The following is a 22,358-nucleotide window of genomic DNA, read 5'->3' on the forward strand; positions in this document are numbered from 1 at the left end:
TACCTATCATATTAGCTACTAAATAATTAAATTTATTAGTCAAATTTTGTTGTTTATTTATTTATTCTTTTTCATTCATGTAGCACGACGTGAGACTCAATCACTCATGAAAACTATCATGTTGCTTTGTAACGAATTGTAGTAAAAATTATAATACTCCAAACATTTTTTTATTACGAGTGCCCTCCTCCCTCAAGTGAATTTCTAGATCTTTTCCTTGGTCCAAGTTTCAACAGCGTGAGAGAGATGTCCTAACAATAAAAGAGCCCATAGATTTTGTTATAGTCATGTTGTTTTCCTGCCTATCATCTCTCTCTTGAGCTTGCGTTTTTAAAAAAGTTGCGATTTGAAAACTTAAAAATTTGTGTTTTCAAATAGTAAATAAGAATGTGTGATTTTAGAAACGAATGATCTTAAAAGTTCAACTATGATTTTAAAAGTCTAATTGCGATATACCAAATGCTTAATTACGTTTTCAAAAATCGTGTTTTGAATCTGCACATTTTTAAATCGTACTTTTTAAAATTGCAAATCCAAACGGATCCTTAAACTAAATAACGAAAAACAGTGAATGAGATACACAATTGAAATACTGAAAACCATATTTTTATCTCACAACTATTTCACAGTACTAATGTGTCAATTCCAATGACTGATAAAATAGTTAGTTGGGACTGCCATGTCAGCATTGTAAGATAGTGATGGAATAAAAATATAGTTTCTAACATTACTCGTGTAGTATAGTTTCTTCAAAAAAGTTTCGTGAACTACATATTTTATGGAAATGAATGTCATATAAATTGTCACATAACTGTTTACATTTTAGTGACAAATATAATAAGTGTTTATATGGACTGCTACGTGGTGTGACCATCTGTGTTTTAATGACTAGTGTCTGGTTAATGTGATAAAGACCACATAATTTATAATAAAAATTAGGGATAAATACCCCATTGGTACCTGAGTTTTACGTGTTTTTAAATTTAGTACCTCAGTTTTGTTTGGTATCATAGGTGGTACCTGAATTAAGAATAAAAACCCATTTGGTACCTCTGTTAGATTTTCCGTCCAAATTTTAACGGCTCGCCACGTGTCAACCGCTGAGGTTGACACGTGGCACTACATAAAAAAAAAATTAAAAATTAAAAATTAAAATCTTTAAAAAATGATTAAAAATAATAAAATTTTAAAAAAAAAATTAAAAAAAGAAAAAAGGAGAGGGGTGGCTGAGCCACCCCCCTTGGCCACCATGGGGGTGGCCGGCCACCCCCATTTTGGCCAAGGAGGTGGCCCAGCCACCCCCTTGGCCGGTCTGACCGGTCTGGGGTGGCCGAACCACTCCATAGGGGATGGTTCGGCCACCCCACAGCTGAAAAAAAAAAAAAAAAAAAAAAAATTTGAAGGGTTTTGGCCCTAGGGGTGGTTCGACCACCCCCAGACCGGCCGGACTGGGGGTGGCCGAACCACCCCCGTGGCCCTAGGGGGTGGATCGGCCACCCCCAAGGGCCAACCCAAAATTTTTTTTTGAAGGGTTTTGGCCCTAGGGGTGGCCGAACCACCCCCTAGGGCCACGGGGGTGGTTCGACCACCCCCAGACCGGCCGGACTGGGGGTGGCCGAACCACCCCCGTGGCCCTAGGGGGTGGATCGGCCACCCCCAAGGGCCAACCCAAAATTTTTTTTTGAAGGGTTTTGGCCCTAGGGGGTGGTCGAACCACCCCCGTGGCCCTAGGGGGTGGCCGAGCCACCCCCTAGGGCCAAAACCCTTCAAAAAAAAAATTTTTTTTTTTTTTTTTTCAACTGTGGGGTGGCCGAACCACCCCCTATGGGGTGGTTCGGCCACCCCAGACCGGTCAGACCGGCCAAGGGGGTGGCTGGGCCACCTCCTTGGCCAAAATGGGGGTGGCCAAGGGGGGTGGCTCAGCCACCCCTCTTCTTTTTTCTTTTTTTAATTTTTTTTTTAAAATTTTATTATTTTTAATCATTTTCTAAATATTTAAATTTTTAATTTTTAATTTTTTTTTATGTAGTGCCACGTGTCAACCGCTGCGGTTGACACGTGGCGAGCCGTTAAAATTTGGACGGAAAATCTAACAGAGGTACCAAACGGGTTTTTACCCTTAATTCAGGTACCACCTATGATACCAAACAAAACTGAGGTACTAAATTTAAAAACACGTAAAACTCAGGTACCAATGGGGTATTTATCCCTAAAAATTATAATAACTCAAATTTCCCTCTACCAAGAATTAATATATATATTAAAAAAAAACAGAAGCAATGGATGATGATGTTCTGGCCTTCTGGGTAGATTACTTGGAAGAAAAACAAGGATACCTGGCCCCATGCGTGACACACAAAATATCAATTAGAAGCACAAGGATCTTAAAGGTAGAAAAGGCCCACGTTGCCAAGTGAAAGAAAAATCTTGTCAATTCAATTCCTCTCCTCTCATTATCAGTTTATCATCATCCACACTCCCACTCACGCCCTTTGTTACTTTTTGGCGAAATCCACTCCAGCCAATCAGAATCCAGGGAACTCCATCGTGAATACCCCCAACAGATAGATACTCTCTCTCTCTCTCTCTAAAACAACCTAAAAATAAAACTGGACCTCAGAAACCGCCTCAGCTCAGTCGATTGCTACACTTGTTGCCACGTGTGCTTCCCTCCCACCACTAAACGAAAAAAAACCGACAGTTCCAGTTCTCAGTTCTTTGCCACCCTTCCGTTTCCCCTCCACTCAAAATATAAACTCACGGCCTTCAACCTCCCAATGAAGAAGAAACGCTGAAACTGAACCAAAAAACCCAGAGAGAGAAGAGAACCAGACCCATCTCTCCTCTCTCTCTCTCTCTCTCTGTTTCGGCTCTTTTTTTGCTTTCTTTCTCATTTTTCCTCTCCACGATTTACAGAGAGAGTGAGTAATACACAATCTTCCTGATTTATACCTTAATTTCAATGGCTTCTTTAGTATCTTCGCCCTTTACAGTGCCAACCTCCAAAGCTGACCATCTTTCATCTCTCTCCCGAAAGCATTACTTTCTTCACTCTTTCCTCCCCAAGAAAACCACCCAAACCAACTCGTATTCCTCCATCAAAGTAAAATGTGCTGCAGTTGGCAATGGCCTATTCACCCAAACCACCCAAGAAGTTCGTCGAATTGTTCCAGAGAATAACCGGGGCCTCCCCACCGTAAAAATCGTCTACGTAGTCTTAGAAGCGCAATACCAGTCATCCTTAACGGCCGCAGTGCAAGCTCTCAACAAAAACGAAAGGTACGCTTCCTTTGAAGTTGTGGGGTACTTGGTCGAAGAGCTTCGTGATGTCTCAACCTATAAAAGCTTCTGTAAAGACCTCGAGGACGCCAACATCTTCATCGGGTCTTTGATTTTCGTTGAGGAGCTCGCTTTGAAGATTAAGTCTGCTGTGGAGAAACAGAGGGATAGACTTGATGCAGTGTTGGTTTTTCCCTCAATGCCTGAGGTAATGAGGCTGAACAAGCTGGGTTCGTTCAGCATGTCGCAGCTCGGGCAGTCGAAGAGCCCGTTCTTCCAGCTCTTCAAGAGGAAGAAGCAGTCTGCTGGGTTCGCAGAGAGCATGTTAAAGCTTGTGAGGACTTTGCCTAAGGTTTTGAAGTATCTGCCTAGTGACAAGGCTCAGGATGCTCGACTGTATATACTTAGTTTGCAGTTTTGGCTCGGTGGGTCGCCGGATAATTTGCAGAATTTCTTGAAAATGATTTCCGGGTCTTATGTGCCGGCCTTGAAAGGAACTAAGATCCCGTATTCCGACCCGGTTTTGTTTTTGGATAGTGGGATTTGGCACCCTTTGGCTCCTTGTATGTATGAGGATGTGAAGGAGTATTTGAATTGGTATGGAACTAGAAGGGATGCTAATGAAAAACTAAAGGATCCAAATGCACCAATAATTGGTCTGGTTTTGCAGAGGAGTCACATCGTTACAGGGGATGAAAGTCACTATGTGGCTGTGATTATGGAATTGGAGGCAAAGGGGGCTAAGGTGATACCGATTTTCGCCGGCGGGCTTGACTTTTCGGGACCGGTTGAGAGGTATTTGATCGATCCGATTACGAAGAAACCGTTTGTGCATTCGGTGATATCGCTGACAGGCTTTGCGCTTGTTGGGGGGCCGGCGAGGCAGGACCACCCGAGGGCTATTGAGGCACTGATGAAGCTTGATGTGCCTTACATTGTTGCGTTGCCTCTGGTTTTCCAGACTACAGAGGAGTGGCTGAACAGTACTTTGGGGCTGCACCCAATTCAGGTAGCTTTGCAAGTTGCTCTGCCGGAGCTTGACGGAGGCATGGAGCCCATTGTCTTTGCTGGCCGAGATCCTAGAACAGGCAAGTATAGCTTCCTTATGAATTATGTCTGTTTTTTCTTGGTCTTTCAATTCATTATAATCAGTTTTGTAGTCTGTCTTACAGTTAGCTTATCACCTTGGGAATACTCTGAGAGAACGAAAATAATTTTTGCTTTTGAAAGCTGGGAGAGCAAGTTTTACTCTCAAACCAGTTGCTTTTGACTACTAAAAAAACAAAAACCTGAAAAAAATAAAAATAAAAAGAAAAGAAAAAAAAAAAAAAGCTTCTTTAAAACAACTTCCTTAAATCAACTTTTTTAAGAGCATAAGCGTTAAAAAAAAAAAAGGCACAACTTTCTATATACTAAAAAGCCCTTTTTAATCTCTTAAGACAATCCTAAACAGGCTCTTAGAGTAACTCTAACCAGACAACCTAACAGATACATTTTTTTTATTGGGTTAATGATTGATGTGATGTGATGTGATGTGATGTGATTGCAGGGAAATCACATGCTCTTCACAAGAGGGTGGAACAACTATGCACCAGAGCAATCAGATGGGCTGAACTGAAGAAGAAATCAAAGGTATATTTGCATTTGTGCTACATACTCACTTACCTGATAAGACATTTTATTTCTAGATGACTTATTATGTATATTTTTTACCATGACATTTGCAAGAACAAAAAAAAATCAAAACTTAAGTCAGTTGTAAGAGTTCTAGTCCAGAAAGGCTGCTACATGTAATAGTTATTAAAACAGAGAATTTTGTTGTTCATGTTTCACTATTTGAACTCGTAATTACAAATGACTCTGGCGAAAAGAGATGGAAATAATGAAAAGGAGATTGAAGTTAATATCAAAATATTAATACTGGGGCTTTATTGATGTTGCTTTAAAACTTTATATCCCGGTAGCTTATTTTCCTAATCTACATTTGCTAATAATTGAGGGGAAAAGGGCAAATAATTCTTTCCTTGTTACCATCTTATTCATGAAACTATGAGCCCCAATTAATTATCTATATTTGGGAATTTGGACTGGCCATGAGTCTCAGGATTACCTCAGTTGTTTAGAGAATGATTTCAATGTCTACAATTATGACTGCTGAACTTTATTATTACATAGAATCAGAATAGTATCAAAGGACATATTGAAGATTCCTCTTTCATTTATCATCTGTTTCGCTTTGTAGAAAATCCTTTCTTTCTTTCATGTTTACTTAATAAATGTAATTTGTAATCTACATTTGCCTTGTAATTAGAAACTTCATTCCTTAAGTAGTGTTCTATGTTCTCTTTTCTGTTGAGAATGTACTTGAACAAAAATAGACTTTCTTTCACTGAGCTTGTTTTGATAAATACATGGACCAATGCAGGCAGAGAAGAAGTTAGCAATAACTGTCTTCAGTTTCCCTCCTGACAAAGGAAATGTTGGAACAGCTGCCTACCTTAATGTCTTTTCTTCCATCTTCTCTGTTCTAAAAGAACTCCAAAGGGATGGCTACAATGTTGAGGGCCTGCCAGAGAATTCTGAAGCCTTGATCGAAGATGTAATTCATGACAAAGAGGCTCAATTCAGCAGCCCAAATCTGAACATTGCTTACAAAATGGGTGTCCGTGAATACAAAAGCCTAACTCCCTATGCCACTGCATTGGAGGAAAACTGGGGAAAACCTCCTGGGAACCTGAACTCCGATGGAGAGAATCTCTTGGTATATGGTAAACAGTATGGTAATATCTTTATTGGGGTTCAGCCCACTTTTGGCTACGAGGGTGATCCCATGCGGCTGTTGTTCTCCAAATCAGCTAGCCCACATCATGGCTTTGCAGCATATTACTCTTTTGTTGAGAAAATTTTCAAAGCTGATGCTGTTCTTCATTTTGGCACTCATGGGTCACTTGAATTCATGCCTGGAAAACAGGTGGGTATGAGTGATGTCTGCTACCCTGACAGTCTAATTGGGAATATTCCAAATGTCTATTACTATGCAGCTAATAACCCATCTGAAGCAACAATTGCCAAGCGCAGGAGCTATGCCAATACCATTAGCTATCTGACTCCTCCAGCAGAAAATGCTGGGCTTTACAAGGGCCTTAAGCAGTTAGGTGAGCTCATCTCCTCATATCAATCCCTTAAAGACACTGGCCGTGGGCCACAGATTGTGAGCTCAATCATCAGCACAGCTAGACAATGTAATCTTGACAAGGATGTGGAACTCCCTGATGAGGGAGAGGAAATCTCAGCAAAGGAACGTGATCTTGTGGTTGGAAAGGTATATTCCAAGATCATGGAGATTGAATCCCGCCTTTTGCCTTGTGGACTCCATGTCATTGGTGAGCCTCCATCAGCCATGGAAGCAGTTGCAACTCTGGTTAACATTGCTGCGCTAGACCGTCCTGAAGAGGGAATTTCATCACTCCCAAGTATACTAGCTGAGACTGTAGGAAGAGATATTGAGGAAATTTATAGAGGGAGTGACAAGGGAATTTTGAAGGATGTAGAGCTTCTTCGGCAAATAACCGAGGCATCGCGTGGATCTGTTTCTACCTTTGTGGAGCGAACAACTAATAAGAAGGGCCAAGTCGTCGATGTAGCTGATAAACTAAGCTCGATCCTTGGGTTTGGTATGAATGAACCATGGGTTCAGTACTTGTCAAGCACAAAGTTTTCCCGGGCTGATAGGGAAAAGCTTAGAACGTTGTTTGAGTTCTTAGGACAGTGTTTGAAGCTGGTTGTGGCTGATAATGAGTTGGGGAGTTTGAAACAAGCATTAGAGGGAAAGTATGTGGAGCCAGGGCCTGGCGGCGACCCAATTAGAAACCCGAAAGTATTGCCAACAGGAAAGAACATTCATGCACTCGATCCACAATCAATTCCCACAACGGCAGCATTGCAGAGTGCAAAAATCGTGGTGGACAGGTTGATTGAGAGGCAGAAGGCTGACAATGGGGGAAAGTATCCTGAGACAGTTGCACTTGTATTGTGGGGAACAGATAATATTAAGACTTATGGTGAGTCCTTGGCTCAGGTCATGTGGATGATTGGTGTGATTCCAGTTGCGGATACATTTGGTCGAGTGAACCGGGTAGAACCAGTAAGTCTTGAAGAGCTTGGAAGGCCTAGGATCGATGTCGTTGTTAATTGCTCTGGAGTGTTCAGAGATCTCTTTATTAATCAGGTATAAATCCAACTCATGATTCCCATTTCTTTTGGATCTTTAATATTGAATGATAATACGTTGGTACACATGAAGGGCCAAGCCTACCTCTATGACCATATATGGTGAATCAAGGTTTTGAATTTTAACTCTTACAAGAAATTGCCAATTTTCGAAGTTCTGCATAAGTGTCAAAAAACAATTCCCAGTATTTTGATGATGTTTTCTTAAATGGTGACATTTACGTATAATTTAAGTTCTGCAGCACCATAATTGATGTTTTAACTTGAAATCAAAGCAAACTACCTATTTTCTATCAAGACATTTCAGTTCTTCTCATGCTCTCCTACTTTTTGAAACTGTGTTTTGTCAGATCCTTCTGCTAATGATATTTTCATCAAAATTTTCGTGTTGTTCAGATGAATCTCCTTGACCGGGCAGTGAAGATGGTAGCTGAACTAGACGAGCCGGAAGACCAAAACTATGTCAGGAAGCACGCAATAGAACAAGCCAAAACTCTTGGGATTGAGGTTCGTGAAGCTGCAACTCGAGTTTTCTCCAATGCCTCAGGATCCTACTCCTCTAACATCAATCTTGCTGTGGAGAATTCTTCGTGGAATGATGAGAAGCAGCTCCAAGACATGTACTTGAGCCGAAAATCTTTTGCTTTTGATAGTGATGCCCCTGGTGCAGGCATGACTGAGAAGAAGAAAGTTTTTGAGATGGCTCTGAGCACAGCTGATGCTACATTCCAAAACCTTGATTCCTCAGAAATCTCACTCACTGATGTGAGTCACTACTTCGACTCAGACCCAACCAATCTAGTACAGAATTTAAGGAAGGATGGGAAGAAGCCTAGTGCATACATTGCTGACACCACCACAGCTAATGCCCAGGTGAGAAATCTTGCCCTATTTTCCTATTTTCATAATAAGTTCCAGGTTTTATCAAGCAAAGACGCTTATCTTACAGCTCATAATGGTAAGACTCAAGGAAACACTACAATTATCCTTCTCAAATTTCTTACTTCTAAAGAAATGGGAGGTGAATGATGAAGATAAGCTTCAAATTCAAGACTTTGGACTTTGATATTATGTTAAATTACTATTTATTTCAAAAGTTTAAGCTTATAAGAAGTAAAGTAAATCATTTAATCAATACTTTAATATTTAACACTTCTCCTTATGTGTGAGTTTAAACTTTTTGTGCAGGTACGTACCCTCTCTGAGACTGTTCGTCTTGATGCACGAACCAAGCTGTTGAACCCAAAGTGGTATGAAGGGATGATGTCTAGTGGATATGAGGGTGTTCGTGAAATTGAGAAGAGGCTTACAAATACAGTTGGGTGGAGTGCAACTTCTGGGCAAGTCGACAATTGGGTGTATGAAGAGGCCAATTCGACTTTCATTCAAGATGAGGAGATGTTGAACAGGCTGATGAAGATGAATCCAAACTCCTTCAGGAAGTTAGTGCAGACTTTCCTGGAAGCCAATGGACGTGGGTACTGGGAGACTTCCGAAGAGAATCTTGAGAGACTAAAGCAGTTGTACTCAGAAGTTGAAGACAAGATTGAAGGGATTGATCGGTGAACTGCAAATCGAACTGTCGAGAAAAAAAAATTGTAAAATGCAAATATAAAAAACACTTGTGATTTCCTTGGAGTTCTTTCTCTTTCTCACTGTAGGGTAAATAGATGTGATTTCGAGAAATGCAAATGCACCGATTGTACTTCTTTTTTCTGATAATTCATAACTGGCACCCTTTGTTGCTCTTGCCTTTCCATGATAAAAAAAGATAAAAAGATCTTACACGAGTTCGAAAATGAGGCTAGAGTATGAAATACCAGTAGAGAAATAATTGTATTTTCTGCAAAAAGAGGAATAGATCATGAAACAAGAATCTGAACCATTCAATCAACAACTTTGACTGTCAATGTTAAATACAATTTTTCTTTTCATATATTCACGAGCAAAAATAACAGATTACATTTTTCTGTGGAGTGAATCTCCAATCAGTAATGAATCAGACAAGGTAAATCTACAAATATGAAACAACAAAAAAGGAAAGAAATAATACCCTCCCCCTCAATAAAAATTACAAGACAAAAAAAAAAAAAAAAAAAAAAAAAAAAAAAAAAAAATTACAGATACAGTTTGGTGTAACAACTAACAAAAGTGGTACATGTTCCTTGCTTCCTCTCTCGCCGTTAATTATTTCAGGTATCAGATTACCTTTTACTTTCAGACTAACTCAAGTAGGAGAGGGTCACCTTCTGCCATTATTCTGATCAGCTTTATGAAATCTTGTTCGCTTGACACATTCAATGGGTGAACAGCAGGTACTTTAGCTGAATAAAGGGTTGAAGAATTATTTGTAGGTGGTTTTTGCTTATAGATCATATTACTAAGCACCGGATCAAAATTCAGTGGTGAATCCATTGATACGAAGAACATGGGTATTGCAACCTTTTGATGCATTTCTAGAGGGCCCACTAGATTAACAAGTTCGACAAAGTCCGCAACAAAGCGCCGGGGAACGTAGAATACCTCAGAACTGCATACTGTGATGCCCTGTCCATTTGTTACGCTTTCCTTATAACTGACCTGGAAGTGAGCTGGCATCGTGCTAACAACCTTCTGTACCATCTCTGCTTGTTTTGAAAACCAATCTTTGTTCTCGTTGGTTGGCACAGTAGTCCAAGACTCGGCAACCTGAATGCCATTGAATTTGTTAGAGAGAAGGAGGGGGAGAGAGAGAGAGAGAGAGAGTTCGTAATGGTTTTCAAAGGAAACTAATCAGCTTTCATCATTGATGACATCAATGTGTTATAACAACAATATCATTTTCCTCTTCAGGTGAACCAAAGCATTGAGTTTTAGAGGGCCATTAAATTGCAATGGGCAAAAACAATGTCTAACCTAATGAGAGAACATAACATTCATATTAGGGGAAACAGATTCCAATTGGAGTATTTCAATATTATGGGCGCTTCTTCGGTTTTTTGGGCTTTGAGTGTTATGGGTGCTCTTTGTGGGTTTCAGGTTTTAGGGTTGATCCTTGTAGGTTTGTTTGGGTTTTTTCCTATTGTGGGCTGGCTTTGGTGGTTCTTGTGTATACTCCTAGTGTACTTAGGGGTGCCTAACGCTTTTTAATAAAATCTTCTTACTTGTCAAAAAAAAAAAAAAATTGGAGTATTTCAAGTTATATTACCTCATTCGTGATCCACAGTTTAGTACTGTCTGCCTGAAGCAGATTCCAGTAATTAAGAATGGTGTCATCCTGAAGGAATAAAAATCCTTCTGCACTACCATATCTATCAAAAATCTTAGGCAAGTTCCTGAAAAGAGAATAAGACAACAATTAGACAACATTATTATGAAATTTTAGAGGCAGGCCATCTCAACTAACTAAACTAACTATAGTATAAAAAATAATTATGTGGCATAGCCATAACGCAGATAGAACAGTTAGAACCTCAAACTACACCTACTCCTTTCCATCATAATTAAGGTTGCTTCTGAGAGAACTTTGATTTAATAACAAGCAAAAACTCAAATCAACGTTATTTAAACCAAACTAGGAAAGAGGGGGGGGGGGGGGGGGGGGGGGGGGGGGGGTGGGCATCAATTAGTTGATAGTAGATCTTTACTCAAATATAAGAAAACCAATCAGAAGACCAAACCCACCAAAAAAAAAGAGGAATTTTGAAATTCAGGGAGTCGGTCTCTGAACCGCTCTACATTTCATTCATCTTGTGTTAGCATACATTTCGATTGCACAACATACAGATGTCATACTTGTATTGCCCATGTGCGTCGCCCAGGGCATAGGGGGCATGAACCGTCCTCCGTCTTATTACCGGTAGTCTGCTTAGGGCTACAAACTCAACGGGAGAGTTGCACTCGTTGCAAATTAGCATTAACACTCTCCTTTCCTAAGTCTCGATTCTTTTATAAACCATTTGGAGCCTAGATAATCAAAGGTTACTATTAACAACTCCAACGTTCAGCAATGGCACAATTCTAAAACAAGATTTTGGACCAAATTTTTCAATTATAAAATTAACCAATATTTTTAAGGACCACTTAACAGTGTGCCCCGTGTTTTTTTCTTTTTTCTTTTTTCCTTTACTAAATGAGGACCATACCCAAAGCTGACAAGAACAGCACAGGCCAAGTACATAGACACGGTGCTTGGAACTGATGAAATATACCTCTTTCACTGCCCAAACCACACGCAGATGGTGCAGTGTGGCTACCAAGTTAACTCAGGTAAGTGCTAGTGAAATTGCAGGTCTGGGGCAAGAGTCTCCCTTTCAGCACGTGATTAGTGTCATAGAGATTCTAACGATCTACTCATTCAGACACTTTTACGCATCCACCAAGTATCATTTTCATCAAAGAGGTCAAATTCTATTTATTTGCGAAATTCAATGAATGGTGCAATTTACATAAAAAAAGAAAAAAAAAAAAGAAAAAAGGTAAGCTCAACAGTTTATTTACCATAACAGCATTTTCAATTTCATCACAACTCACACCCATAAGGTCCTATATACCATCAGAGTTTCAATACAATAATATTCACATGTAAAGACAGAACCAAAAGGAGACCCACATCAAATGAATACTATCGCCCTCCTCATTACTTCTTATTGTCAGTTAGCATGTCTGTATATAGTGAGCCAATAATCATCTCGTGATAATGTCAAAAGTTTCACATTAGTTCTCATGGTCAATGAAAAGCTAATTGTCTTACAATTGTGATTAACCATATATGTCCAAAAACAATTCAAACAGAATATTTTACTGCAGCAACCCTCCATCTTTTTGAGCTCTCCTACTTAGCACACAAAGGGCATAGTATAAAGTAATATTCAATAGTCTTACTATATGAAAAGCGAAGGCATGGTAATAACAACTTACTTGTATAGTTGCTCCAATTGGCCCTCCTCAACAGCAAGATCTGGGTTCTTCTGCCCTGACAAAATAACCACTGTCTTGAATATTCGGCCATAGAGTAATCTCCATTCAAGAGCAGTACGTTCCACAGGCCCACTGCAAAACATAATAAGCACAATATTCCCAAAATTCTTCCTCCAATGAATCAAATTTGCAATCTCATAATTCACGGTCCCTGTTTCCTCAACCCCAAGATGAACAGATGGCAACTTTTGTGGGATAAATTCTTTCCTATCCCCATGACCAATGGTTGCCCGTGGCCTATCCAATTCCAATGACATCAGCCTTGGCTGCTGGTAACCAACTGCAATCAAGTCCTGAAGCCAAGCAGCAGTAAACTTCACATCCTTATCGGTCCAAAACCCCTCCTCTGCCATTACAAAACTTAATTCCAAAATCTTTTCAAACAATCTATGCTTGCTTGATTTCCATGAAAGCAAGAACTTAACTAAACGACCTACATTCACGTGAAGATCCTTCTCTTCTGAAAATGGGTATGCCTCAATCCTATCATATCGATGAACCGTAGGAGGGTAAACTACAACATAACCACCAACTTCCCACAAAATCCTTTGTCCCCAATATCCTCTCAATACATCAGAAGCCATTGTGCTAATGGAAACAGGAAGCATCAAACCCCAAAATGCCGGAGAATGGTAAATTGTATTGAAAGAATTAACCGGCACCATTACTCCTTGTGGCAGTGCCACCTTTGGGGCGTGCTCATCGAACTTAATATCAAACGCTTCCAAACCCGATTTCCTCGTAAAATAAAACACAGAATCAACATCAGGCAGCCCGTTCGAAATCCCCTGTTGGATAAACTGCCTTCCACCAAACACTTCAGTGTAATACTCCTCATGCCCAACTTCACCCACATTCTCCAGCGGCAACCCCCTAGGCCAAACTGATCGCTGTCCGAAATGGATATACGGGTTCACGACAGTCCGATTTGGGTTCTCATGGCTATACTGCAATATAGTATCTTGCCTAGCACCCTCCCCAAACAATTCTACATCAAAATGCTTACCCAAATCCCCATTAATCACATCCCCGCGATCATCAGCGTCGAAGATCTTCTTCGCGCCGTGCTGGATCGCGTACAAATACCCAACAGTCTTCCTAACATAAGAGTCATAAGGAAGAAAATCCACAACACGAAAGCCTAAACTAGCTTGCTGTTCCAAAGACAAGAAAATCGCACCTTTTAGGCTCCAATCCGACGGCGTTCTGGAGTTCCCGATAGCGAGGACTTGCCAGCCCCTGATTCTGACCAGGTTGCGGAGCGAATCGGAGGGATAATCGGACACCGAGACAACGATCCACCGCTCGGTTCTGAAATTAGCGTAGGGGGAAGACTTGTCAGTGATGGTCGCGATCGAGTTCCACTTAATTTGGGGTAATTCGATCTTCTCGAGGTTCTTAGACTGGGTTTCGAAGCAGAGGAGCGCTGCGGTGTCGCCGACATTGCGGAGGAAGAAGAGGGCGGCGACGGTGGCGACGAGGAGCAGGACGGTGATGATCTTGTAGAGATTCTCGGAGACCCATGTGGAGAAATCGAGGCTCTTGGCCTCCGAGAAGCGGTTTGGGTGGAGTGTGGGTAGGGTTCTGGTCTGGCCTTTTGGAGGTTTCGGCGTTGAACGCTCTTGGACCAACATTGAACTCCCAAATCTGATACTGCTACTGCTGCTACTAAAGCTTGACTGCCAAACAGAGCTCAACTCTCTCTCTCTCTCTCTCTCTCTCCCCTACTCTCAGCTCTCTCTCTCTAGCACACTTCCTCTGTACGACATTTCTTTTCTGGTACGCCTTTCTCTCTCCTTCCTTTATTTCTTCGTTTCTGTCAGATGTGGTTACCTTGCCGACATTGGTTGGGTTACTTAGGCTTCAAAGTAACTACTTGTAGTTGTAGTTGCGTCGTTTGGTCACGGTGGGCCGGTTGTCCCTGTCTTGTTTATATATATATATATATATATATATATATATATATATATATAATAAAAAATAAATAAAAAATCGTTTTCTTTATCTTATGGTTGATATGCAGTATATTATGGTTGGATTGATTATGAAACACTTAATATAATGTGATGATGATGATATTATTTGGGATGGTAGGTGGATTTTGGGACGTTGTGGTGTCAATGTCATGTCCTTTGTTGGACGTGAGCCTGGATCCAATGGGTGAGAGTTTGCTGATATGTCACTCTTTTGAATCTGGGCCGTTGGATCCAAATGATTGGATCTCGATTTAATTGTGATTGAACTGTGATGTTTACTTGACTATTTAATGAAGAGTTTTTTACAGTAGAAACAAAAAAAAAAACTTTTGAGTTAAAATTGTCAAGTTTTCATAGAAAAGTTTTTAAAGCTCGTGCATAATAGAGTGATATTTGTAAAAGAGAATGAGAAATGCTTTTATTTATTTTTATTTATTTTATCGTCATTTTATTTTCTCATTTAATTGTTAATTTTTAAAAATTGAGGATGGGAGACGGACTTAAGAGTATTAAATAGTATGTCTTAATGCTATATATTATATTTTTATTTTACAATGATAATGCGAAATTTCCAACAAACGGTATGATATATATAAAGATAAAGACTAATTCAAGAGTTAATTAGAACTGGCTAATCAATATTATGAGATAAAAATATAGTTTCTATTATTACTCTTTGTAAAATTATAAGAAGAATAATTGCACCAACGCTTTCCAATGTATATGTAAGGATAAATGTTAGATATTATAATTTTATTAAGGGTTAAGTACCTTTTTTGCCTCCTATAATTTCATATTTTTATTTTTTGCCCATTGTACTCCATTTTTTTTTATCGCAGATGGTGCTTATACTTCATTTTTGGACGAAAAAATAGACAAAGATACCCATTTCCGTTTTTTCTCATAGCACTTGTGATAAAAATGAAAACACAGTGAACAAAAAATAAAAATTTAAAACTATAGAGAATTGTAACGTATTTACCCTCTTTGTTAAACATTTATCTAACAATGTTAATATAGTACTATCAATTAACCGTGTTAAATAAAAACAAAATAATTCAATAGTTGATTGAGATCGAGTGTATACAAGCATTATTAAATGAATATTTGAGACAATTATAATATCTAGCCTTTATGATATTTGATACCCAATATCGGTTAATTTAGAGCCTGAAAAGTTTTTCCAAGGCATTGAGCTGCTGGTGGCTCATGGCTGTTATAAGTAGCTGTTGGACAAGCACTTATTAAGCTAATAATTTTTCACCAATCTTCGATTGTTTCATATTAATTAAGTGTAAAAGAACTTTCAAGCTCTTTAGATTGTGCTGTGCATATATCCCCAGAATTAAAAGCTGTCTAAACTTTCATTTTGTTCCTCAAGATGAAACTCAATTTTTTATTCTTTGGGATTTGATTTTTATAATATTTTTATTGAATTCAAATGGGGGTGTTTTCTTATTTGCAGTAGCCACTGCCTACTGCCTCACCCCATCTATTCAGCACACAAAAAGCCTTTACCAAACAGCCAGCAACATTTTCAGCGGCATTTGTTTCTGTTGCTTAGTGAATAGTGCCATAGTGGTTGTAAGTTGTAACTGACCATTAAGGCTAAAAAATTTATTTTTATTTTATAATAATAATAATTATTATTATTATTTTGACATGTTCACATTAGAAGGGATGTGAGATTTGAATTAGTGATCTTCGCTTCATGAGGCGTGGTTCTTAGCTGATTAAGCTACCTCTTGAAAAATTATTCTACGGTTCTGGCGTGACAGGTGAAATAATTATAAAATAAAACAACACTAAGCGATAAGTCGGAAGCAAATTAATCATCACCACCTTGACAAATTACAATACAAAAAGGTATTAAATAAAATAAGTTCTGAATGGTTTTTTATTTAATTCTTCATTGAATCGAGCATTAGGAAACGCATTGTTGACCTTGTACTCTTGCCATTATCAATTGTTGACGGGGGATTATAGAAGCATGGACTCGCCAGTCGTCTGTTTGTATGAGCCAATTGTTACTTTTACATGATAATATGGTTCTTGGGTTCAACAGAAAAAAAAAAAAAAAAAAAATAATAATAATAATAATAATAATAGTAAATAAACACCCAAACGAAAAGAAAAAAATAGTTGTAATGTATTGGAAGAAAATCGAGGATCGAATACATCAATCTTTTTAAATCCCATGTGTTGGGAAGTATGACTTACCCAACAGTTGAGACGCTCGACAAGACAAGACTACATAAGTAGTTGGGAATTAGGATCTTGAATACGGCAGCTTGGTACCCGGTTAGGTAACCAAACCCTGAAAAATTCGGGGTTCTGCAGAAACGATCTCAATTCCATGCTTGGCAATGTCAGGTCATCTTACCGATCACTGTTTAAGGTGTACTCGTGTACTATTCATGATAAGGTGTATGAAATCTCCAAAAATTCAGAACGATCTTACCTTACAACTGTTACATGGACCTATAAATAGCAAGCCATGAGGTAATTTTTCACACGAGCATACAAAAATAGAACTTCAAAAATATATATATCAATCTAACTTGAGCGTCGGAAGAGGATTCCCGGTGAAAACCCCAGTGTGTCCTTCACATTTTGCAAGAAATCGCACGCATCCATATGGAGCCCGGAGGAAGCGAAGCCTCCCACGTTGCATCGGAAGCTATACCAACACCATGCTTCATAGTTTAATTTATATACTTCAAGAGTCATGCATGAAATCAACTTAAAGGAATTCAACGTCCAACTGAGAAAATGAACATAGAGAAAGATGGAATACCTTGCGGTGTAAAAGTTCACGTATACCTGTTCAAAAAAAAAAAAAAAAAAAAAAAAGGAAAATGTTCACGTATATTGACAGCCAATAAAATTGATAAATTACATTCCTTTTGGATTTTTCGTGGTTGATACGATCATACGACTGAAAATTATAATCAAACCGAATATATTTTTTGGTTGACGAGAAAAACCTTCTTTAATTTTCATAAGATGGTTTCTACTTTTTAAAGTCGTAAACAATTTTTCGAGTTTGAACTTCTCCTTTTTGCATGTGCTCTCTCTCTCTCTCTCTCTCTCTCTCTCGCAGTTCATTCTCTGTCATTGCTCGCATGAGATCATTAGAACCTGCTGCCAAAGTTCACTAGATGGTATCGAAATTTGCCATTGGCTGCCACCGGAAGTTGTTGGAATTTGCCACATGAGGTTGCAAAAAGTTGCCGATTAATTGTTTTTGGCCGGCATCAGAGATCGCCAACCGTTCCTGATTTTTCGTACATGCTAAACGCGAAAAAAAAAAAAAAAAAAAAAAAAAAAATCATTTTCTTGAAAATTAATTTCATTGAAAATATATTTTTAACTAAAAAAAAAAAAAAACGTTTTTACGTCCAATCAAACCAACCTAAATTTGGAGTGTAAACTAGCTGGACTTTCAACTAGTTTTTTTTTTTTTATTATTATCTGGACTGTACGTATCACAATCTGAGATGAACAATGGTAGGTTTTGAAGTATGTCTTTAGCTTGTGCTTCTCTACTTCTGTTATTGATATAAAGGAATGAAAGGACTAAAGAAAGTCAACGGTGGCCCAATCGCCAAACATGTTGTTGGCATTCTAGTTTGGGGAGGACCGAAGAGCTTGAGGTTCAAATTATGGAGATACAACGGAACAATACAACATCGTAGTGAGAACGCTATTGGGCTACAAACAAGATGGGGCCTAAATGGGTTGGGCTGAAACTTGCATTTAGACCAGAAACACAATAGGCCCAAAAGGAGTGAGACAAAGCCGAAACCCTATCCAAATCGACCAGCCTTTTGTTATTGGGAATGTTTCGATGCATGATTCTTCTTTATTGTTCTCAAAAACAAATATCACCCAAACATCATTTTTAATTTTGATTTTATTTTTTAAACCATTCAAACATAATTCTCTATTTTTTTCTCCAGTACCCGTAATTTTGAGAAAAGTTAAAAAAAATATATAAAACAATACAAAAAATCGCACACTCAAACATCTCCTTAATTGACGATCTTGATGTGGTTTAGGGTTAAGATTTAGTGCAATTTATTTTCTTCAATTTGTGAAGTTTGTGTGGGCTTACCACCATTCATAAATTCCTATTCCACTTACACACCATCTTCTCTCTTATTGACACCAACTCTCGTTGAAATTCACTCTACCAAACAGCAAAAAAATAAATAAATAAATAAAATTAAAGAAAATATTTTCGTGATGTAATTAAACATCAACAAATTAATATTTTACATAAAAACAAATAAAATCTTAATTTTATAATTTACTATAGAGCACTTAAATTTTGTTCACTATAATTTTTTTTTTTTTTTTTTTTAGATGTTCACTATAATATTTCTAACTTGCTTGAAAATGGTCTCCCTTTTCAAAAGCTGAACCCGTTGTTCGGCTAGCGTTGGTGACTCCATTTCACTCGACCGGCCAGATGCTCCGAGTCCACCCATGACCAGGTGCCACTTGGCACAGATCCTCAACTCTGCCCGTCACCCTAGACTCTCTCCTATTAACGTAACAGAATGGCAATTTTCAAACATTAAAGAGTAACCCGCCAGTTTTGAGAAACAGAAAGAAAGAGAAGGCTCTCTGAGAGGCAATGGCAACGTCCCCGTCTCCCCTCGAACTCACAGTAGCTTCGGCTCTGCTTCTCCTCTCAGCCACACCTCCCTCTCCCTCTCTGATCTCTGCTCCGCAGTAAAATTCATACTTCCAATTCGAACTTCTATTCTCATTTCCATTTGTATTTTTATTTCTAAGAATTCACTCTCTGTTTTTGAAATTTTGTTGAATAGGTTGGGTTCTAAGGACCAGTCCCTCAAGGATGGAAGGGAAAGAAAGAATTGCAGAGAGAGCTTGGTGCTGAGCGATCCCAACGCAGTGCCGCTCAAGGAAGTGTCACGCTCTGTTTCTACGTCATGCACTTCATCGCTCGCCAGCGAGGGATCTTCTGAGGATATTCGAGCTCGTCGGCTGAGCATCATGGCCATTCTGGCTCGCCGCCACGAAATGAAGCTCAAGGTTGATCTGATTTCTCCTCCTGTGGCTGTGAGTACTTTGCTTTCTAAGTGTCCTTCCTCTAGTTTACCTCTGTTTAATCTGTTTGGATTCATCGTCACTGCGTATTGGTTGAATATGCTGAAGGATATGCTTGAATCTGATTTTTTCAACTACCGCGTATTCAATCGCTGTTTGGTTGTTTTTTACATGATTCGATGCTATTATCTTTGAAAATTTGGCGTGTATTTTCAGTATTTGTTTGAATTTCGGTGCTGAACTGCTTTCGCTTCTTTTTTTTTTCTTTTTTTTTTTAACGTCCATTCTGAGTTTTGAGTTTAGTTTGGTGCTTGTTTTCGGATTTGAAGCTCACTGTGTTCGGACTCTTATATTTTTCGCTCCTATTTCACTTGAATTTGCTTGCTCTTACTCTAATTATTCCTGATACGAATTCGAAATTTGTTGCAAATTTTAATCGTGCCAAAATGATCTGCTAGCCTTGCTTTACCAGTTCACAATCCGACCTGCTATCCATGGTCAAATACGATTCACATTGTTTTCAATTTCCACGCTGACTCCTTCCAATTTAATTTCTCTCTGTTCTAGTACCATCAAAGTTTCTCCGCTCTATCAAATTCGAGTTCACAATGTTCCGTGAAATAGATAAGAAAATTGTTTAAATTGATCGAATGTTAATTATTCCTTCTTTTTTCCCTTCATTGTTTGAATTGATAGTTTGTTAACGAAATCATTTACAGTCTATGAAAACGAGTTCCGAAAATCTTCGAATTTTTTCAGGTCATACGGAAGAGCCGGTCGAAGATTCTCTATAGCTCCGGTGGGCGGGACACCAGCTCCAGCAAGGCGGCGATAATAACCTCGGGATCCGAGTCCACTGACGCATCGTGCTTGTCGAGCAGTTCGACCGCAGGCTCAAGCGCACGAAGCCGAAGAAGCCGCTACATTAGCAGAGGTGAGAAAAGGCTTGCTATGGTCCACGAGGAGATCAGGAGGAAACATGTCAGCTCGGCTCATATGCGCCGCCGAGCCGACGCCATTTTGAAAATGCTCTCTGGCGGTTGTTCCTCTGAACTGAAGATACGTCAATTTCTCGGTGACAGCCCTGACACAAGCAAGGCTCTTAGAATGTGATCTTTCTCTCTCTCTCTATGAGCTTGCCACATGGCGTTTTTGAGTGTGTGCTGCCCGTTGGCATGTGCTAGCTCTCCAGTTTGCTTTTTCTTTTTTCTTTTTTTGTTGTAAATTTGCTTGTTAGGTTTTTGTCTGTTAACTAATCGGAGTGTATGAACATAGTTGATCATCTCAACCGTTAGATTGCATCATAAAATTAGACGGTTGAAATGTATCCACTCATACTGGGTGTTGTTATGAGTGCTTTGATCCACTCAGTGGATTCCACGGGATGTATTCCCCAAGCACTTTTTGCGCTGATACGGCACAAGGTGATCGAGCACCGGCTGCACCGCATGGTCCACATTACACGCTCTAATCGGCTAATTGGGATGGGTCCAGTTGGCATGATTGATAAAGACTAGCAACTATATGATTTAAATCAACGGCACTTGATGTTTTTGTGTGGAAGGAGTTCATAATAATTGGCTATGGTTCCAATGCAGGTTGTTGAAGTTGGATGAGGTGCAAAGGTCCGGCACAGGAGGACGTCAGGACCCCTATATTTACAAGGTATTTCTGCTCCTCACAATTTGGTACCTAAAATTTTGCACCCATTAAAAAAGCCCAACATGAATGTATGTCCCACATGAATTATTTGGGGTTGATACATACTTCCATTGTTCTAGCATGTATTAGAAAGCTTCTTTGGCATTTTGCTTTATACAATTTGAATTGGATATATTTCTTTGTTTTGAGTGCAGATAGCATCAAAAAATAGAGATTAGTAAGACTCGGGTAGGCGTTCATTTATAAATTTTTGGATTATTCGACTCATTTCTCTAGTAAGGAAATTTTGGTTATGATAGAAAGCTAAAAGTGAGAATAGTGATATCAATAATTGTTTAATATACTGAATATTGCTTTAAACTTCCAATATTATGTTCTAAGTGTAAATGGAAGGATCTCTATACCAAACTTTCATATAATACTCATCATAGCTGATGGAATTTTCTTATATCACAATGTTGTTGGATCTTGTTTCGTTTATTCTCCTAGAAAAGGTTAGAAACAAAGAAAAATTGTTGTGATTTCAGATATACTCTCGCTAATATTGTACACGTTGGAATCGATGTTCTGTCTCCTAGTTAGGGCGGGAATTCAATAATTATAGAAAATTATTTCTATTCAAAAAATTAACCCCCAAAAAAAAAAAACCAAAACCAAAACAAAAGTTGTTGATTTACGTTTGGATGTGGCTATATTGAGCTGAAAACTTTCTTGCAGCTACTTGAATGGTGTGGTCATTTGTTTTGAGATGAACTGATGATCAGTACAGTTCACATGTGTCTTTTATTGTTGAGTGTTGATGGTTAATTTTTTTTTTTTTTAATTTTAATTTTAATTTTAATTTTTTGTAATTTTAAATACTCATTTCCGATGAGTAATATGGTATACATTACCTTAATTTTCCTCATTATCCTTTCCTTCGTCATCCTAAAGCCTATGTGCCGGGTCCCTTCATCACTTGGTGCATAAAAATTAAAATTTTGATTGAAGGGACAAGCTACATAGACTTTGAGGTGACGAGTAGAATTTATCCATTTCAATATTTTTAGGTTGACCTATTCGTGTCCATTAGTCTTTATTTATTTATTTATTTTTTCAAATAAAAGATGATTCAATGACCGGTGGATATTTTCACATTGGTCCAGTGATATAAGAATGAGATTGGAGATAAGT

At 38.7% G+C, this 22,358-nt stretch overlaps 3 protein-coding genes across 3 annotated transcripts; 2 read left to right on the forward strand and 1 right to left on the reverse strand.

Annotated features, from left to right (window-relative positions):
• The first annotated feature begins 2,714 nt into the window (after positions 1-2,714).
• On the forward strand, positions 2,715-9,256 carry LOC133872645 (magnesium-chelatase subunit ChlH, chloroplastic). The gene is made up of 5 exons (XM_062310225.1): positions 2,715-4,367; positions 4,829-4,911; positions 5,705-7,507; positions 7,906-8,382; positions 8,698-9,256. Exons 1-5 carry the CDS (start codon positions 2,963-2,965, stop codon positions 9,073-9,075), a joined length of 4,146 nt encoding a protein of 1,381 aa, XP_062166209.1. The 5' UTR covers positions 2,715-2,962; the 3' UTR covers positions 9,076-9,256.
• A 157-nt stretch (positions 9,257-9,413) lies between these two features.
• On the reverse strand, positions 9,414-14,324 carry LOC133872646 (probable glycosyltransferase STELLO1). The gene is made up of 3 exons (XM_062310226.1): positions 12,409-14,324; positions 10,697-10,823; positions 9,414-10,197 (listed from the first exon to the last, which is right to left on the reverse strand). The coding sequence occupies exons 1-3, from the start codon at positions 14,100-14,102 to the stop codon at positions 9,727-9,729; spliced, it is 2,292 nt and encodes a 763-aa protein (XP_062166210.1). The 5' UTR covers positions 14,103-14,324; the 3' UTR covers positions 9,414-9,726.
• A 4,762-nt stretch (positions 14,325-19,086) lies between these two features.
• On the forward strand, positions 19,087-21,403 carry LOC133873185 (uncharacterized). Its single transcript, XM_062310915.1, has 5 exons — positions 19,087-19,184; positions 19,283-19,664; positions 20,283-20,632; positions 21,122-21,188; positions 21,380-21,403. The coding sequence occupies exons 1-5, from the start codon at positions 19,087-19,089 to the stop codon at positions 21,401-21,403; spliced, it is 921 nt and encodes a 306-aa protein (XP_062166899.1).
• The last annotated feature ends 955 nt before the right edge of the window (positions 21,404-22,358 follow it).

The sequence above is a fragment of the Alnus glutinosa genome, chromosome 7, assembly GCF_958979055.1.
Source record: "Alnus glutinosa chromosome 7, dhAlnGlut1.1, whole genome shotgun sequence".
Taxonomy (NCBI): Eukaryota; Viridiplantae; Streptophyta; class Magnoliopsida; order Fagales; family Betulaceae; genus Alnus; species Alnus glutinosa.

Excerpts from the sequence above, each read along its gene's own strand:
- LOC133872645 (XM_062310225.1), top strand. The coding sequence starts at position 2,963 with ATGGCTTCTTTAGTATCTTCGCCCTTTACAGTGCCAACCTCCAAAGCT. Across the intron at positions 4,368-4,828 it reads TGGCCGAGATCCTAGAACAG|GGAAATCACATGCTCTTCAC; the intron begins GCAAGTATAGCT and ends ATGTGATTGCAG. Across the intron at positions 7,508-7,905 it reads GAGATCTCTTTATTAATCAG|ATGAATCTCCTTGACCGGGC; the intron begins GTATAAATCCAA and ends CGTGTTGTTCAG.
- LOC133872646 (XM_062310226.1), bottom strand. The coding sequence starts at position 14,102 with ATGTTGGTCCAAGAGCGTTCAACGCCGAAACCTCCAAAAGGCCAGACC. Across the intron at positions 10,824-12,408 it reads CAATTGGAGCAACTATACAA|GAACTTGCCTAAGATTTTTG; the intron begins GTAAGTTGTTAT and ends TTCTCTTTTCAG. Across the intron at positions 10,198-10,696 it reads AACTGTGGATCACGAATGAG|GTTGCCGAGTCTTGGACTAC; the intron begins GTAATATAACTT and ends AATGGCATTCAG.
- LOC133873185 (XM_062310915.1), top strand. The coding sequence starts at position 19,087 with ATGGCAACGTCCCCGTCTCCCCTCGAACTCACAGTAGCTTCGGCTCTG. Across the intron at positions 19,185-19,282 it reads TCTCTGATCTCTGCTCCGCA|GTTGGGTTCTAAGGACCAGT; the intron begins GTAAAATTCATA and ends TTTGTTGAATAG. Across the intron at positions 21,189-21,379 it reads AGGACCCCTATATTTACAAG|ATAGCATCAAAAAATAGAGA; the intron begins GTATTTCTGCTC and ends TTTTGAGTGCAG.